The sequence below is a fragment of the Talpa europaea genome (assembly GCF_964194135.1).
Source record: "Talpa europaea genome assembly, chromosome: 2".
Taxonomy (NCBI): domain Eukaryota; kingdom Metazoa; phylum Chordata; class Mammalia; order Eulipotyphla; family Talpidae; genus Talpa; species Talpa europaea.
Genome location: NC_140068.1, coordinates 5861668 through 5880017, shown reverse-complemented (window position 1 = coordinate 5880017; position 18350 = coordinate 5861668). Strand labels below are relative to the sequence as shown.

General features: G+C 40.0%; 1 protein-coding gene across 2 annotated transcripts in view; it reads right to left on the bottom strand.

Annotated features, from left to right (window-relative positions):
- The window catches only part of ESR1 (estrogen receptor 1), a gene marked incomplete at its 3' end in the record, with an annotated part of 250975 nt that overhangs the window by 160322 nt on the left and 72303 nt on the right, over positions 1–18350 (bottom strand). For both annotated transcript variants that reach the window (XM_084257024.1, XM_084257025.1), the window contains exon 3: positions 11274–11390. In XM_084257024.1, the coding sequence (XP_084113150.1) occupies positions 11274–11390 (117 nt within the window). The remainder of the gene's footprint in view (positions 1–11273; positions 11391–18350) is intronic.

Genomic DNA, 18350 nt, shown 5'->3' with positions numbered 1-18350 from the left:
ACTCACATCTGAATAAATTGGTGGTATCTAGCACATCTGAAATGAGCTTATATTCTCCAGAAGGACTGGTTCACAGATACTCCTAGGCTTTCTGCCCACTGATTATAGTGTAGAGAGCCATGAATAAAACATGCAGCTATATTCAGCATTTCAACACACACTATGAAGAATTCTACCCAGGTTTCCCTACACTGAGTGGGAAAGAAGAGTGAATGAATCCACAGGTCCCTTCCAAGTCTAAGATTCCATTCCTCTGTGCTACTTCTCAGACCAAAATCAAAAAGCTCACATTTGTCATAGGGATAGATTGCAAAAATGGCCCCAAGGTGTCAACCTTTGCCACATAATGCCCCTCGTCAGGAAGCTGAAAGGCTCAGACATTTGTCTTGTTTTGGCCATTTTCTAATTATCATCAGATCATGCAAACAAAGGCTTAAAATGGGCTTGTGATTGGGCACTGGCTCCCCTGTGGCTGTGCCATTATCATGACGGGACTAGCTGATGGAGGTGAAGACAGGTGAGCACAGCTGATTCATCCTTGTTGTGTCACCTCTAGCCAAAACAGCCAGCTAACCCCCAGATATAAGATAGCTCTCCCCGCCAGTGTCAGCAATCTCCAGGCCTGTCTCCCTGACAGTGAGTAATAGCTGCTTATTGTTGGATGCTTGATGTTGAGATTTCAAGGTCAGGCTCTCCTGAGTAGTAAAAGATAACTACTATACAGGTTTTAATTTCCAAGTGGATATTCTCTCTTAATTAGAAAAACAGGACTCTGAATGTTTAATCTATTTATAAACTGTACACTGATGATATATTTTCAGATTTATTCATTCATTCTATTCATCCATGCTACAACTATTTATTGACTGCATATTATAGAAGGCATAGGTCTAAGTGCTTGCAATACATTAGTGAACAAAATATTCAAATATGTTTTATTTGTTTTGTTAAACTCCCATCGGGGGATTACATTCTAATAAGGGAGAGAGGCATCAAACAATAAAAATCATTAATTATATGGTGCATTCAAAGATGAAAAGACAGCAGAAAAATAAAAAGGTAGAGCAGGATGGGGGGACATCAGGACTGGGAGTGCTGTGGAATGTGTGGATAAAACAAATGACTCTTTTAAATAGGGTAGTCAAGGTAAGCCTCACTGATGAATTGCCACTGGGGCAAAGAACCTGAGGGAGGTGAAGGAGTATGGCACATGTGTATCCCAAGAAGGGCACGCCAAGGAGAAGGAATTACTGGAGTAAATGTCCCAAGACAGGGTTTACCTGACAGGTAGGACTGTCCATGTGGCTAGAGTGGAGAGAGCAAGAGAGAGAAATAAGAAAGAGGTGAAAGGTAAAAGGGGAGCAGAGGTGAGTGAAGGAGGATCTCATGGCCACTGTGATGACATTGGGTGAGTCAGGAAAGGGAAGCATGTAAGATGTTGAGAAGAAAAATGTTGTAATTTGCTTCCCATTTTTAATGTGTCTGTAGGCAGACATTACAATAAATGTATACAGAATAGACTGTAGGGGAAAAGTACTAGGACATCAGCCACACACTGGGAAAGATGCTGGTGGCTCAGGTCACAGAGGCAACAGTAAAGGTAGCAAGAAGTGGTCAGATTCTGAAATTATTTGAAGGTAGAACCAACATAATTTCCTGAATGTGAGGTGTGGGAGAAAGATGTAAAAGACAACAAGTCTTGTAGTCCAAGCAACTCAAAAGATGAAATTACTAGCTAAGATGGGAAAGATGACAGATAAAGCATACTGGAGACAGATCAAGGTTTGGACAACTTGAGTTTGAAATGTTTATTAGATACCCAAGTAAAGAAAAGCAGTTACATCAGAAGTCAGAGACTTGGCAGAGGGTGTGAACTCTAGTTCTAGGTGCAAATCTGGGAGTCAACAGTATATGAAAAACATTTAAAGGCATGAGACCAGAGGATGTCACCAAGGGGTAGGTATAGACAAAGAACAGAAGAGGTCCCTGGACTAAACCTTGGGCCAATCAGGGTCAGGCAGAGGAGAAGAAACAGAAGACCTAGAAAGGACGATGGAGTATGAGGAAAACTAAGACATGTGTTGTCCTAGAAGGCAAGTAAAGAAAGTATATAACAGGAAGTTGATCTCAATAGACATGCACCAAATAGGCTATCCAGAAGAATAATAGTAAGAAGAAAAAATGCTTAGCACTGCATTAAATCAGAAGGTATAGGTCAAAACCACAAAGAGGTATTGTCTCTCAACCATGAGAATGGCGCATATTAAAAAGACCCTCAACAACATGGGCTGGAGAGGATGAGGGATTTTTGCTGTTGGTGGGAATGTAAACTGGTTCGGTCATTTTTGAAAGCAATCTGGATTTACTTTAAATATCTAAAAATGGAAATAGTGCATTCACCCAGTAATCCCACTCTTGGGCATCTATCCAAAAAAAAAAAAAAAGCAAAACAAACTCTGAAACCAAAAAACTCAAAAAAAAATCATATGCTACACAATGTTTATTGCAGCATGATTTATAATAGCGAGGACATGGGAACAAGCTAAGTGCCCAGTGATTCAGGAATGGATCAAGAAGATGTGGTCTGTCCACACAATGGAATATTATTAAGCCAAAAGGAAAGATGAAATGCTGCCATTTAAACAAAAAATGAGTTAGAGGGGATTATGGATAGTAAAGCAAGTCCACATGAGAGTGACAATATTAGATATTTACATAGCGGACAATTTGACAAAGCAAAACACCAATTAAAAACTAGTGGACATTAATAAACAAACTGAGGTTTCCTAGGTGAAGAGAGAGCGAGATGAAGAAATAATCAAGAGTTTAGAGATGGTAGGAGGAAAAAGTAAATTTTAAATATGTAAGGTAATTGCTTGAGAAAGGATTATCTACTTTGTCAAATGCTGCCAACTGGTCAAGAAGAGGTCTGAGGACTGAATGTTGGAGTTGACAAGGTGGAGGTCTTTGGTAACATGGACGAAGTAGGCTTAGCAGAATGGTCAGTTAGGTGTCAGTCTTTGAATTGAGCTGATCCCTCCCTACTCTGCAAAATTTATAAGAAAATTGTTTGATCTACACCAAGAGTTATGAAGACAGTATGTTTCTTAGCAGGATCAAAGCACTGGGAAGCCTGCTGCCATGCTTCTCCCACCTGCACTAACAGCCACAGGGCCTAGCCTGCCTCCACCCCATTAGGCACCCGAGGGCAGGATGGAGCACCACATCTCTGGCCTTTACTGAATTTTGGAGAGAACAACCAGTGATTTCATTTTTTTTCTTGCCTACTAAATGGAAAGAAATTTAATGGACATCTAATTTCTTCTATCCTTGTAATTTCATCACAATGATTCTTATATCTTGGTTTCTTCCCACTCACTTTTTCTGACCCCAGTGGTGTCATTCACCATCTACTATTTTCTTGTTCTTTTTCATTAGTGAGATGACATTGATTCACAATATTACATATGATTTAGGGAGACAGGCTCACCCCTCCTCAGATAGATGCCACCAAAGCATCCTTACTCTTTACCATGGATTCGCCATCTCCTCTTTCCTGTAAATTCTACAATCCAGTTAGTCCCGACATGTCCTTCACTCCCTCCCATTACCACTGCAGCCATCACTACTAAAGCAGAAACAGAAAACCATTTATAGGTTAGCTATGAATCTTAGGCCTAATTCCTTTTGCCCCCTAGGTCAGTAAGTCATCAAAGAAGTGTTGATAGTATCATGTCATTTGGAAGTTTCAAATAAGATGCTCTGATTTCTCTTGATTTCATTTCTCTGGATTTATGTATGTGTCTGTATGCATTAATTTAGTTATATACCACCTATATTTTTAATGAATTATTGTTCATGTCACATGTGAGTTGTTGCATGGAGTACAAAGAGAATGAATTTTGCATCTAGAACCTAAGATTCTAGGCTCAATTCTTCTACGAGGTAGTTCTGAGATTTGATCAAGTCACTCCATTTCTCTAGTCTTAGTTTTCTTCTCTAAAAGATCAGGGGATTAGACTAGATCAGTGGTTTGCAAATGTGTTCCTTGAAGACTTGGGTTCTTATGAGGTTTCTCAGAAATACCATGTAAAATAGGGGCCTCCCGGTGGCGCAGCAGTTGAGCGCTGGGTTGCAAAACTGCCTGCAGCCTCTGCAGCACCGGTTTGATTCCCAGCGAGCAGGTGAGGGTCCCACATGGCGCGCAGACCTCTCCTGCCGCCCGCTGCTCCCCTCAGCAGTGTACTTCGTCAGTCTGCCTGCTCTGCTCTTCTCTCACCCTCCCGCACTTCTGACTGTACCCAGTGCTTGCATAAATAAATAAATAAATCTTTAAAAAAAAAAAAGAAATACCACATAAAATAAAGGTTATGCAAAGTGAACTTTTATCTGTTTATTATGTTAAGAATCTGCTGCTGCTCGTGGAAGAAGAGTGTAGTTGCTTTAAATGTTACAAAACATTGCATACATGCATATGATTCAAGTGCATTTGATTCAGAATATTTCTTTGTTTGCAAAAAAAAGAAATGATAACATGGGGGAATTCTACATAAATTAAATATTTATAATATGATTAGTAAAATAATAATTTTAATATCATAAATATATATGCTGCTACCTAAAATAACTAGAATCTCTTTGGTTCAGTGAAACAAGATTTCTTTAACATTTTTCTTACATCAAATTATAAACAGGAACTCCCAATTCTGACTTGCAAAAAACATTGTGTACATCAGCTACAACTCTTCCACAAATATTAGATAATCCCAGGACAGTAATTCACATTTACATATTCATTCACTGAGTAAGTTCTACACTCATTAACACTTAATTGATTACTTTTAGAGAAAGATAGCCAATCTACGATTAAAGGTAACCTAATTTTCTAGATTGGGATTTCATTTCATCAATAAAACAAATTCAAGTAAACCATACTAATAAATATTTAACTTAGGCAACAAAAGTACACAACAAGAAAATATTTTATCTTCCAGTTCTCCAGAGTTTCTTAGAAACATAACGTGCATTCCCCCATCTATTTGATTAGTATGTTATTTCCACACTTTAAAATCACATTAATATTTGAAATCTATTGTTTAGGAATATCTCTCAATATGAAGCTGCAACACTGAAAAACAAAGACTACTGGGAAACTCCTGTTTTCTCTCTACTATCTTCTCAATGTTATAAGGAAACAATGAGGGTGGTGGTGTATGAGTCTACACATCAACTCACTTCTGTATGCCAATTTCCTCATCTGAAAAATTAAAGCCTTGTCACCACCACACCTCTCAGTCTATTCTAAGGAAATTTCAGCAAATTTGTGGAAACCTCTGGCATCATAAAACGACAAACAACAAATCTCACTAATCATAAAGCTACAATCAGCATATGAGATAAAAAAGAAAGAGGGAAAATCAGATGTGTTTAAGCAAGATTTTTATTCCCTAGAAAGGAATTAAGTATGTTACAGCTGCAATTTGGTAAAACTGCCATCCTCTTTCTTCTAACTGGAAATAAAAAAAGCAGTGCTAAGTATTGAGCTAATAGAAAACAGAAAAGATAATACTTGTGTGGTACTTCAAACTTCCACATGTGGTGAATTGTGACTTCACAATAAACTTTAGTAGAAATTATTTATTTTAACTTTACATCTGAAGAGAAAGAAGCTCATAAAAGCGACTATAAAAGAATTGCTCAGCAAGTCTGAGGAGGAGTCAGTATTTGGGGCAGGAATTCCAGCACTGGAGTCTTCCCCTTTCCACCAAATCAAGCTGGATAACATATTCTTAGATAACAAGATACACCTTGGAAGTCAGATGGGTTGAGTAACGTTCTAGGTTGAACAAATCCAGAGCACTTAACTAACACACAAATAGACTTTCCCTGGCCACTGGTCTGAGTGCGTGCGTTCTCTCTCTCTCTCTCTCTCTCTCTCTCTCTCTCTCTCTCTGAGGAAACATTGGTTTACAACACTGTATGTGACTGAAAGGTATAAGATCACACCCTTCAGGTGCTGTTCCCAATACACACCAAGGCACCCACAGTCCTCCACCATAGTCCACTAGGCCCCTCCACACATTGGCCCCCCCTCCTCTCTCTCTCTCCTCTGGTAGTTTCAATTCTATAGTGAGATTTCAGTTTGTTATTGGTTTGGTTTTATCTGACTCTTGATTTTGTTTCTTTACACTCTACCTATTTGTGACCCCATTTGGTATTTATCTTTCTCCTTCAAATTTATCTCACTTAGCATCGTTCCCTTCAGTTCCACCCATGTTGTGAAGGATGGCAAGAGTTCACCTTTCCTTGGAGCTGAAAAGAACTCCATTGTGTATCTAGACCACGTCTTCCTAATCCACTCATCTGTCTTTGGGCACTAGCTTGTTTCTGTAACTTGGTTGCTACAAATAGTGCTGCAATGAGCATCGGCATGCACGTAGCCCTTCAAATTAGTGTCTTTGCATTCTTTGGAAAGATATCTAGGAGTAGAGTTGCTGGGTCATACAATACATCTATTTTTACTGTTTTGAGGAACCTCCATCCAGGGCTCCATAGGGGCTGGAGCTGTCTACATTCCTGCCAAAAAGCATACAAATATTCCGTTTTCTCCACATCCTTGCCAACAGTAGTTTCTGGAATTTTAGATATGGTCCATTCTCACAGGTGTGAGGTGATATCTCATGGTGGTTCTGATTTACATTCCCCGATGATAAGTAGTGATAAGCATATTTTCATAAGACTGTTGGTCATGTATGTCTTCTTTGGGGATGTACCTATTTTTACTCTCCTACCCATTATTTGATAGGGTTTTTGTTTTCTTTTTGTTGAATTGTATGAGTTATTTGCATATCTTGGATATCAGCCCTTTGTGAGGTGTGTGGCATGCAAATATTTTCTCCCACTTAGCAAGGTGTCTTTTTGTTTTAATAATCATTTTTTCACTATGTAGAAGTTTTTTAATTACATAGAGTCCCAGTTGTTTATATTCTCTTTTGTTTCTCTTGCTATTGGAGACAAATTCACGAAGAAATTCCTTAAGTCAATGTCATGGATTGTTTTGTCTCTGTTTTCTTCTATGTAGTTTCTGGTTTCAGTTCTAATAACCAACTCTTTTATCCATTTGAGTCCACTTTTGTGTATCATGTGAGAAAGTGGTTTAGTTTCATTCTTCTGCATGTGGTTGACCAATTTTCAGACACCACTTGTTGAAAAGACTTTCCTTTCTCTAATGTAGACTATTGGCACCTTTGTCATAGATAAACTGTCCATAGAGGTGTGGGTTTATTTCTGGGCTCTCAATTCTACTCCACCGGTCTGTGTGTTTTTTTTTTCCTTCCAGCACCATACTCTTTTGTTCCTTGAACACTTACTTTGTGACTTTCTTGTACTACTAGATCAGTAAACAGACCCTACATCATGGAGTTTACACTCCATAGAGGAAAACAGATGTTGAATCACCATCAATAATAGGGACAGAGCTCTGAAAAGAGTTGTTTGTTATAAAAGGTATAACACAGAGAACTAACTTAATGTTAGGCTCAGGGAAAGTCTCCCTAAAGAAGGAATATTAGGGAGAGAGAGGCAGAGGAAAACCTAAAGTAGGCAGAGACAGAGACCTGCAATGCACTAAAATGGCAAAGTGCAGTCCTTAAAACACATCTTAAATCTTGCATTGTACTGAAATATCTTGGTTCAGAACCAAACCTATAATGATGTCTGGAATTTCAGGGTAAGTCGTAATTATAATAGATTAAAATAATTTCTTCATGTAGATAAATCATATACTCTCTCTGACATATACCACACTTCAATAAATTTATCCAGTCTTGCCTCAAAAGTAGCGGGTGTATGATCTTTCTCCTCTATCTGATTAAACAATTTATTTCATCTATAGAGACTCAATATTCTAATTGAGATCTAGCCAGGTTAAGAAACTGATATCTTGTGAAACCAATAAAAAAGTGTTGTAAAAATGTATTCAGTCACATTTGTTCTTTATGAGTAATTGCAAATGTTTGAGTTAGTAATAATTGTTTTTCTGGTTGTAAATTCTTTATTCATTGGGATTCTGGGAGCTGTTACACAAGGTGTCAGAGGTTTATGTAGTATACTGTGTTGCAGAAGACAATAAACTACATTGTTTTATGAAAACACTTTAGACATAATTAAAGTGAGATGTTCTTACAACCTATGGTTTTACAACTTGGCATAAAACAGATGCACTGACATAAACTCCCAGAAAAACACATGTTTTCATGATTTACAGATTCTGAACAACCACTGAGGAATCTCTTTGAAATATTTTTATGAATTGAATTATAACCTCCAAAAAAAAATCATTGCTGAATTTTTTAATTAAAATAGGATTTCAATTAAAATCTAATTTAATTTAAAATCTAGATTTAATTAATATCTAATACCTCAGTGTCTGATGATATGACTGTACTTGGGCATAGGGTCTTTAAAGAGATAATAAAGGTTAAATGAAGTCATAAGGGTGGGAACCTAGTCCTCAGATGAAGAGGAAACCACTGGGAAAATGTGTCATGAGAAAAGGCACATGAGGACACTGGGAGAGGACAGCCTGCAGAAAACCAAGGAGAGAGGCCTCTGGAGAGACCGAAGTTGCTGACACCTTGATCTCAGACTTTTAGACACCGCAACTGTGAGAAAAGGAATTTCTATTGCTTAAACCATCCAGTCTGTGCTATTTTATTGTGACAGTTGTTATCAACTGAATTTTGTTCATCCAAAATTCATATTTTGTAGCCCTAACTCATGGCCTGCCTATATTTGAAGCCAGAGCCTTTAAAGAGGAAATTAAGGTTAAGTGAAGTCCTACAAGGAGGCCCTCTTGCTAGAACTGGGATCCTCAGAAGAAGAGAGACACACCCCAGCAACTGCTCCCTCTCTGCCCATGGCTGCCGAGAAGAGACACGAGGACTCTCTGAGGAGAGAAAGCAGTCACCTAAAAGCCTGGAAGAAGAGCCGCTCTAGATACCAAACTTTTCAGCACGGTGATCTTGAACTTTCAGGCAGCAAGTTAGCATCGGTTATTAAAGTGGCCCAGGCTGTGGTATTGACATGCAGGCCAGCAGACTACTATAGCAGCAAATTAATACAGATATATGTATATAATTTTCAGTCATAAATACACATGTATGGGTGTATGGGAGCACAATGACTGGCTATGTGCAAATTAGCCAGAGTGCTATTTGAAAACAGTACAAACTTTCATGCTGTCTTTGCCTATTAACATTTTTATTAAATATGCATAAGCATAATTTATACTTATGCAGCCAGACTGTATATGAATATACTTAAGAAAAATATTGTTTTATGAAGTGGGGTCAAGGTATGGGTACCCTCAGAATAAATGTTTTGGACATATTCACATGTAGATTATTTCAGTGCAGCAAAAGAATGAATATGAGAGGCTGGCCTGACTCTATCTTCAATCACCAAAAAAGAATATTAAATTCAAACTCCACTGTTTTACATTAAACTTCTGACATGTAGCTGTTATAGTCCTCATTCCTGTCACTTTTCAAGTTACCTTCAGGAGCTTTTTGTGAGTTTAATTAGGCCTCACTAATTTTCCAACAGCACAAAGAAAGATGAATTCCTTAAATATTTAAGCCATTTATGACTCAAAGTGTCATTTTCTGAATGTGGCTGTTAAATTCTTGGAATTAATTACCCTTTGAATTAAGGCTGCTTTTTCAGACACTCAAGACATACAGTCACAGCTCACACAATGCGTATGTTCCACATTTCATCTGTTCATCAAGAGAATTTATTCCAAATGCTGCATTTAAAATTCCAACCTGGAAGGCTGACCAGGGACCAGGGAGCTGAGCAGTCTTACCTCCTTGCTCCACAGGCCTGTGTCTGCTCCCCATTCTTGCTTATCCTTTGCCCCTCTCCATCCAAGGATTAGTAAGTCAAAGTTTACTGCACCATCACCATTGCTTTGTAACAACATTGTTCTCCCTTAACTCATCCCAAGTCTCACCTCCTGCAGAAAGCTTCTCCCCTCTTTCCATCTGCCTGCAGCAGGCAGCCTCGGCCACCAACTAGCCCTCCCTTTGTCTTGTCCTGACTCTAAACACATCTGGGACTTTGTCAGAATCGCATGTTCCCACTGTTCCCTCCCAGCATTTTGAAGGTTGTTCAGAAGCAGACGTATTCCTTGGACCAAAGTTCCAAGAAAATGAGGGGATCGAGCCACCAAGACACCAGATTCACAGAGCATCAAACACTCCCAGATACAGGCACTGGATCCTCATATAAGAAAACAGGAAGGGGCCTCGCTGATGGCACAGGGGTTAAAGACAGCGCTATCAAGCTACTGCTAGTCACTACAGCATGAGTTTGATCCCCTGCCAGCCAGTAAGCTGACCCACATGGCGCAGCAGACCTCTCCTGTCTCCCCGCTGCTCCCCTCAGCAGTGTATATCAGTCGATCTGCCTGTTCTGTTCCACTCTCTCTGGTGAACCCTCTCACCTGCCGCACCTCTGGCTTACACCCCAGTTCTTGTATGCATACATAAATAAATCTTTTTTTTAAAAAAAGAGGAAGGTTGAATCCATGAGTGATGCAAGCCCCCCACCCCACTGCCAACCCCACCCCCACCACCCGACCTCACCCCCACACATGGACCCTGAATGCCTTGGGGTCGCTAATGCTCAGTAAACCTCTCACCCTCAGTGCCGCGCTAGATGCTGGGCTCATGGGAGTGCTGGTCTCATAAGCTCCCACAGGAGAAAGCTGCTTTTTTATTGAAAGTCAAATTCCACAAGGGATGTGAAACGATGGAAGGATTATAAATTAGTTACTTAGCTCTCCTATTTACAAGTTTCAATTGAATTAAAGGTTATTCTCAGATAGTGTTTTCTAGCATGAGTAACATACACAGTCACCGAAAAACAGTTCTAGACTAATTCACTGAGAGTCGGCCTGTCCTTCCACTGCTACCTTCCAAACACCTTCCATTCAAAATCATTATTTACATTTCTAATATAAAACGCAAATGGCAAATTAGAAGTTTTAGTTCTATGCTACCTACTTTTTAAATAAAACATATTATAAAAATATTTCTGTGGCCAAGAAAAATAAGGAGAGGAAAACAGAAAACATTAAGTTCCCTTGGTTAGTAGAACAGAGACAGCCAGCACTGGTGATGGACGGGACACCCACTTTGGGGGCCACCCACTGCAGCGGCCTCCAGTGCATGACCACCTGCTGCCAGGCCCCGAGTCGCAGCACCTACCGCCTTTCATCATGCCCACTTCATAGCACTTGCGTAGCCGACAGGCCTGACAGCTCTTCCTTCTGTTCTTATCAATTGTGCACTGGTTGGTGGCTGGACACATGTAGTCATTATGCCCTAGTAAAAGTAAAAGGACAGTATTAATACAATTTCAGGAAACTCAGCCAGTCAGAGTCCACAGGGAAGCTTCCAGAGAGGGTTTTCATGTCACCCTGTTCATCAGGAACCAGGCTGCTGCCCACTATGCTCAGGATGCTGTGTTGCTTCCTCAGCCCGTCATCATTCCTGTCCTTGTGTTTAAAAAAAGAAAACAAAACAAAACACAACTCTCCTAGACTTTATTTCCGCCTCCATAATTGCTTGGGGAGTTGTTTGAGCAAATCACCTTCAGTTCATAAGCCTCTATTTTGGGACACAGTGTTTTGCATGCACTCACAAGGTGAAATTTTCTCAGCAGATAAGACTTTTATTTTTTGACCCAGGTCACTCGCTGGAATTATTTTCAAAATAGATCTATTAGCGCATTCTGACAAAGAGTTTCAAAGTAGCCTCTCTTAACACAAAGGATATTTAAGTCGCTATTGAGTGGCAGCACAGGACACTGAAATTTAAGTCGGAAATGGTGGGAGGCGGTGATAGCAAAGCTCTGTGCTTCAGTGAGTCCATGACTTTCTAGCTAGAGGACACTGCACGGTGACTCAACATCTTAGCTCCTCTCTATCCTAGAGAAAACGATGGCACCCACCACACAACGTTATTTTAAAAATTAAATGTGAGACTGTGTGCTGAGGGTTTACTACAGTGCCTTAAAAGTACTCAATAGACTTTGGTAGTTGTTGCTGCTACTACTTTATTATAATTCTCTTTCATTTGTCTTTTTTTAATCAAATCTCTTTCACTCAAATGCCTCTTTCCCATTGGTTTTTATTAAGTACAAATCTGTCCATAAAAATATCATATATGGACACTAGCCTGTAGCTACATACTAAATATATCTACACACTAGTATCTACATACTTGATCAAATATCATTCTCCAACTTCTGCCTTACATCCTACACTCTTTTTCAGCTCAACCCTTCAGAGATGTCTACATTTGACATTATGTCTACACTTGAGGTCCCCATTTCCTCACTTCTCCCGCATGGCTCAACCCATTCCAATCTGTTTTCCACCCTCGTTGCCCCTAAAAAGCAGCTTTTCTGGTGTCACCAATGACTCTCATTGCTGACATCAACAATATCTTCATAATTCTTGGCCTATCAGGAGCTTCTGACAATTCCTCCCTTCATCTTGAAACATGCTGTCCCCTCAGCTTCTAAAACACAAAATACTCCCAGCTCCTTCATCTCTCAGTCTGCGGTTTTCCAGAGGTGTTTGCAGATTCCCTTGCCTCCAACCAAGAGAAACCAGATGCATTGGGCTCAGTGTCAAGTCATCTTCTCTTCTAGCTATCCATATTCTACCACAAGAGAATATACCCATGGTCTATATGGTCCAAGGCCATTAAAGGCAGATGACACAGAGATTTATACTCCCAGCCCAAGCTTCTTCTCTAAGCTCTAAGGACATATATCCAATGACCCAACTATAGCTTCTGCTATAAGATTTAGAAGTATCCTCCACTGCTTTATCATTGAAAGAAGTCTGACTGAGTAAGCAAAATATCTACAAATTAACAAATACTGTCATTTTTATAGTCTATATGTCTAAAGTCTTATATCTCTTGGGGAAATGTCTTAAATTTAACTATGTAGATGATATGTTATGTTTTAAAACCTATTTTTCATTTTCCTAAAGTACAGATTATATAATCTGTCCCCTAATTCAGATTCTCTGTCTCAATTTTCTCATTTACTATCGGCAAGATGCAGCATGCAATGCAATGTTTTAACTACAGAATTCTTTGTTCTTTATTCAATTTAAGGTCAGTCCCAATTAGAATAAGCTGGAGTGGGGACTTGACAAGAAATGTTGATCTCATAAAACTTGGTTCTCTATCTCTAGGTATACATTATAAAAGTCACTGTATAAACAGGCTTCGGATCAAATTAACATCTGCATTCTTCTATTGAATAATAGGAACCAACAAACCAGACAGCAGCGTTATAAGCCTATAACCTTAGAAAGAGACCACACACTGCCTCAAATATCTAGACATAGTTATAATTTTTAGAATTGTCCTTATTAATAGAGTTGAATTGAGGAAATATTAGAACTAGCAACAAAATTTACCCAGGCAACTGTTAACACTAAACAAAAGGCGTATTCTATTGACATCACAAAGAAGCTTTTAGATGGGGTCTTCTATGGTGTCTCTGTAGTACACACTGATATATTTTAACTCTTGCTTTAAAATGAGGTTACACTGAGTTTCAGAAGTCAATAGTCAATGATCATTTGAACCAAAAATTACTCTGATTTACTTTCTCTCCCCAAAGCCAGTTTTGCAAGCCAAAAATGGGACAACTGAACTGGGTCAGAGGCCAATTGGCTAAATTTTCTGTTTGGATTGGCCTTTCATTGTAGATGTGTATCTTTATAGAACCAAGTGAAATTCCTGAACTAACATGTTTAACAGATAAAATATGTTGGATTTGTATAACTGAAATCATCCCTAAGCAAAAATGAAAATAGATGCATCACAACCTCATGTTCATACCATAAGTCTTTTGTGACAAAGTTGGGTATTGTTCTTGCTCAAATTATGTTAAATTTTTGAAGTGATAGATTGGTGACAAGAAAAATTGAATAGATACATATCTGATATAAACAATTAAAACAGAGATTGGGATTTTAGTGGTGAACTTCATGAAGTATGTACATAGTATACTCACAGTACGAACTGCTGAAACTTATATAAAGTTATAATGCAGTGTTACTTCTGTAAAAAGTACATAAAAATAATAAATAAGGCAGCAAAGATAATTCTTCTTAAGCAATGTATGATAAGTCTTCAACTTGCATCAGAAAGTAAATAACAAAGAAGTTTACTTTTCCCCTAATAAATACAACTTGGTAAAGCTATGTTATTAAAACGGTTGATTTGTTTCTTCAAGAAGAAACTTCCTTTTAAATTTTATTTGATCTTGTAAAACAATGCATGAGAAAATCCTATTGAGGTAGAGTTAATTGAAAAAAGCACACACACCAACTGTATTAATGAAACATGTAGTGTTGGTTTTACTTTTTCTGAAGAGACAGGAGAACTCTGTATACCTCTGACCAAAGACTCCCCAAGTTCTCTTTACACAGGTCTGGATAGACAAGAAAGACTACAGCTGAGATGAGAGGTTCAGGAGAAATAAGCACTATGCTGTGCCCACCAAAAATATAAAAACAGGGCCTCCCCAGTGGCGCAGCGGTTGAGCGCTGGGTTGGGAATCTGCCCGCAGCCTCTGCAGGGCCGGTTCGATCCCCGGCTGCTCCCCGGCCACCGGAGGAGGGTCCCACATGGCGCGCAGACCTCCCCTGCCGCCCGCTGCTCCCCTCAGCAGTGTACTTGGGTCCTTCTGCCTGCTCTGCTCCCCGCTCTGGCTCTGCTGAATTCTCTCACCCTCCCGCGCTTCTCACTGTACCCAGTGCTTGTATAAATAAATAAAAATAAATCTTTAAAAAGAAAAAATAAAAAGAATTAAAAAAATAAAAATAAAAACAAAAAGTCTTTGGCTACATCTGGGTATTTACCCAAAGAATCCAAAATTCAAAATGCAACCCCATTTTCCTCTCAACATTATAGACAATAGCCAAGAGCCTGACACAACCTAAGTGCCCACTGACAGATGTTCAGATAAAGAAGAGATGGTAAACATACCCGGTGGAATACTACTCAGTCATAAAAATGATGAAATCCTGCCATTTGCAACAACATGGATGGGCCTAGAGAGTATTTGTCTAGTGAAATAAGTCAAGTGGAAAAACATAAACACAGCATGATTTCACTCTGATATGAGACATACGGAAACAAAACAAATCAATGACCTAAGTAAAACAAAAATAAACACGTGGACTATGAGACCAAATTAGTGGTTACCAGAGGGGGAGGTGAGAAGGAGTGGGGAACCAGATAAAAGGGGTCAACTGTGTGGAGAAGGATGGAACTGGACCCCAACTGATGATCTTAATAGAGCCCACACAGATGATGCTCTGTACTGACGCACACCTGAAACTTACATAATGTTATATTACTTGAGTAAAAAAAAAAATTAAAAGAAAAAACTTTGGGCTAATGTAGGCCTTGAATAACAGGAGGTGGAAAGCAGAGGAAGCAAGCGGGGGACACCAGTGAGCAGAAACAAGAGACTGACTCGCAGTTGCAGGACAGAAAGCTCCACGTGCCTCTGGGGCTCTTTCTTTTACTTTCAGTTTCCCTTTTCATCTTGTTTTCTCTCTTCCATTGACATTTTTTTTTTCATTATCACCACACAGAAAATTTCTGTCTGTCAGCTGTAAAAATAAGCTGTACCAGAGATTCAGAAGAGATATAAAAATGGCCAGGTGAGGATGGGGAAGAATAGGAACCTCCATGCTCTGTGGGTGGGGATGCAGTCACTCTGGAAACAGCATGGGGGTTCTTTGGGAAGTTAAAACTATAACTACCCCACGATCCAACAATTCCACTCGTGGGTATCATCCAAAGAAAATGAAATCATTGAGAGACAGCTGCACTCCCACGTTCACAGCAGCTGAGGCATGGAAACAGCCTAAGTGGCCCTTGACAGATGACTGGATAAAGAAATGGGGGGTGTGTGTGTGTACACACAATATATACAATGGAATATTATTAATTTTTTTAAAGATTTAGTTATTTATGCATACAAGAACTGGGGTGTAAGCCAGAGGTGTGGGGGGGGTGAGAGGATTCACCAGAGACAGAGTAGGGAGCAGAACAGGCAGATCAGCTGAGATACACTGCTGAGGGGAGCAGCGGGGGGTCAGGAGAGGTCTGCTGCGCTATGTGGGTTGCTCCCAGGCCGACCGAGGTTTGCAACACTCGTGCTGCAGTGGTTGGCGATTGCTTGATAGCTCTGTGTCTTTAACCTCCAAGCTACCAGGGAGGCCCGGAATATTATTAAGCTTTTAAAAAGAAAGAAAGCCTGTCCTTTGAGCCAGCATGGATGAAGATGAAGGACATTAATCTTAGTGAAAAAAAAAACAGACTGAGAAAGATAAATTCTATAAGGTATCGCTTATATGTGGAATGTTAAAACAGAAAATGTTGACTTCATAGAAACAGAGTAGAAAAGTGGTCCTCACTGGGGAGTGAGGAAAATAGGAGAATGTTGGCAAAGGGTACACAACTCCCAATATAAGATGAATGAGGTGTGAGGATCTGATGAGCAACATGTCGACTCTTCTTGATGATGCTGTTTTATATAATTGAAATTTGTTAAAAGAGTAGAACTTAAGTGTTCTCTCCCAAAGCTAACAAACATCAATATGAGGTAATGGATGTGTTCATTAACTTGCTTTTGTTTTTATGTGGATTATTTGGTTTATTATTATTTTTTTCATATTTTTTTATTTAAATAAATTTTATTTTTATATTCCCCATACAATTGCAACCCCCTTACCATGTGTATGTGTATCAAGTCATCATGATATGCACTTTAAAAAGCTGACATATTTGTTAATCATATCTCAATAAAGCAGAAGAAATACAAACCGGCCACAGCATGAGAGGAAATTATTATTGTAATCTTTCCTTCTGTCATGCTTTTCCTCAGTACATTCTGACTGTCGCCTCAGACCAGCTCTCGTGACCGAACTTCACCTTCCCACAGCCACCTGCCCCGGTCCACCAACACTTGACTGGCGCTCAGCCTCTTCAAGATGGATGTGTCCCAAACATGACTGTCCTCTCTCCTCATCACTCTGCTCTTACCCACTACCACACCCCTGAGACATGGTTTTCTGTAGACTCTTCCCCACCCAGGCCCCCACCCCCCACACATGCACATACCCATTAAATCAATTATTTTTTCACAGCAAAATCAATTTCTCCCAGGCACACTGGCACTACCACCATCTCCACCAACTCCCACCCAGGTTATTGCAAAAGCCCACGAAGCAATCCCTCTATCCCACCCTCCCCACCAATCATGCCCCACCATGTTGGACAGTGTGGTTTTTCTAAAAGCCTCCACCATCAAGTCACTACCTGCCTTAGTAGCCTGAGACTCCTCAAAGCTTTAAGGATAAAGCCTAAATGCCCGAAGACAGCTCACAAAGCTGCCAAGGATAGCCATTCGCTCTTTTCCAGGCTTGCCTCTCCACTCTGAATCCCAACCAAGTCCAGCCGTGACTCTCTGTTCAAACCGGGCACCTCCTTCTGAGCCTGGGGCTTTGCACATGACTTCTTTCTTGCGCAAATGTGCTTTTCCTTCTCTGGCCCAAGTGAGTCCTACTCATCTTTCAGGTGTGTCAATCAGAATATCAATTCCTCTGCAAAATCTTTCCTGCCCCTCCAATGAGACCTAATTCATGTCCAGTCATGGTGCAAGCTCCATGGACTTGTCTCCACCCCCAGGTCACTCTAGACTTGACTAGGGATGAACCACGTCTGTCTCCTTTATCCCCATTTATCCTGTGTCCAGCGCATTCTCAAGCATATAGTGAAACACAACATCTCTTACCTGCACATTAAGTTGCTAAAGGGATGCTCCCTTCTCTCCTATCCTGGTCCTGTCTGTGGAACCCAGACCTTCTGAGGAGGCAGACTGGATTTCTTTAAGGACACAGTGACTGAGAAAATGAAGGCCCCAAGAAAGTGATGGCCACTTTCCTGTCAGACCCCAAAACTCAGGTCAGTCAGAACAAGGCTTGGTCCTGCGGGTGGCTGGAGGCGCACAACCAGCAGAGGGAGAGCAAAGCCCATGGGGGCAGGGCATCCGCAGGAAGGAGCAACCCCACGCAAAGGCCACCGCCAGGAAGTGAGACAAGACTCTGTATCAACCATGAATAATCTCCACTATATTTCTCTTTTATTGCTTTGCTGGCTTTCCAATAAGTTTTTATTTTATGATGATCTTCATATAAAAATCCACATCTTCTAATTCTTTCAAAGTTTTTGTTTCAT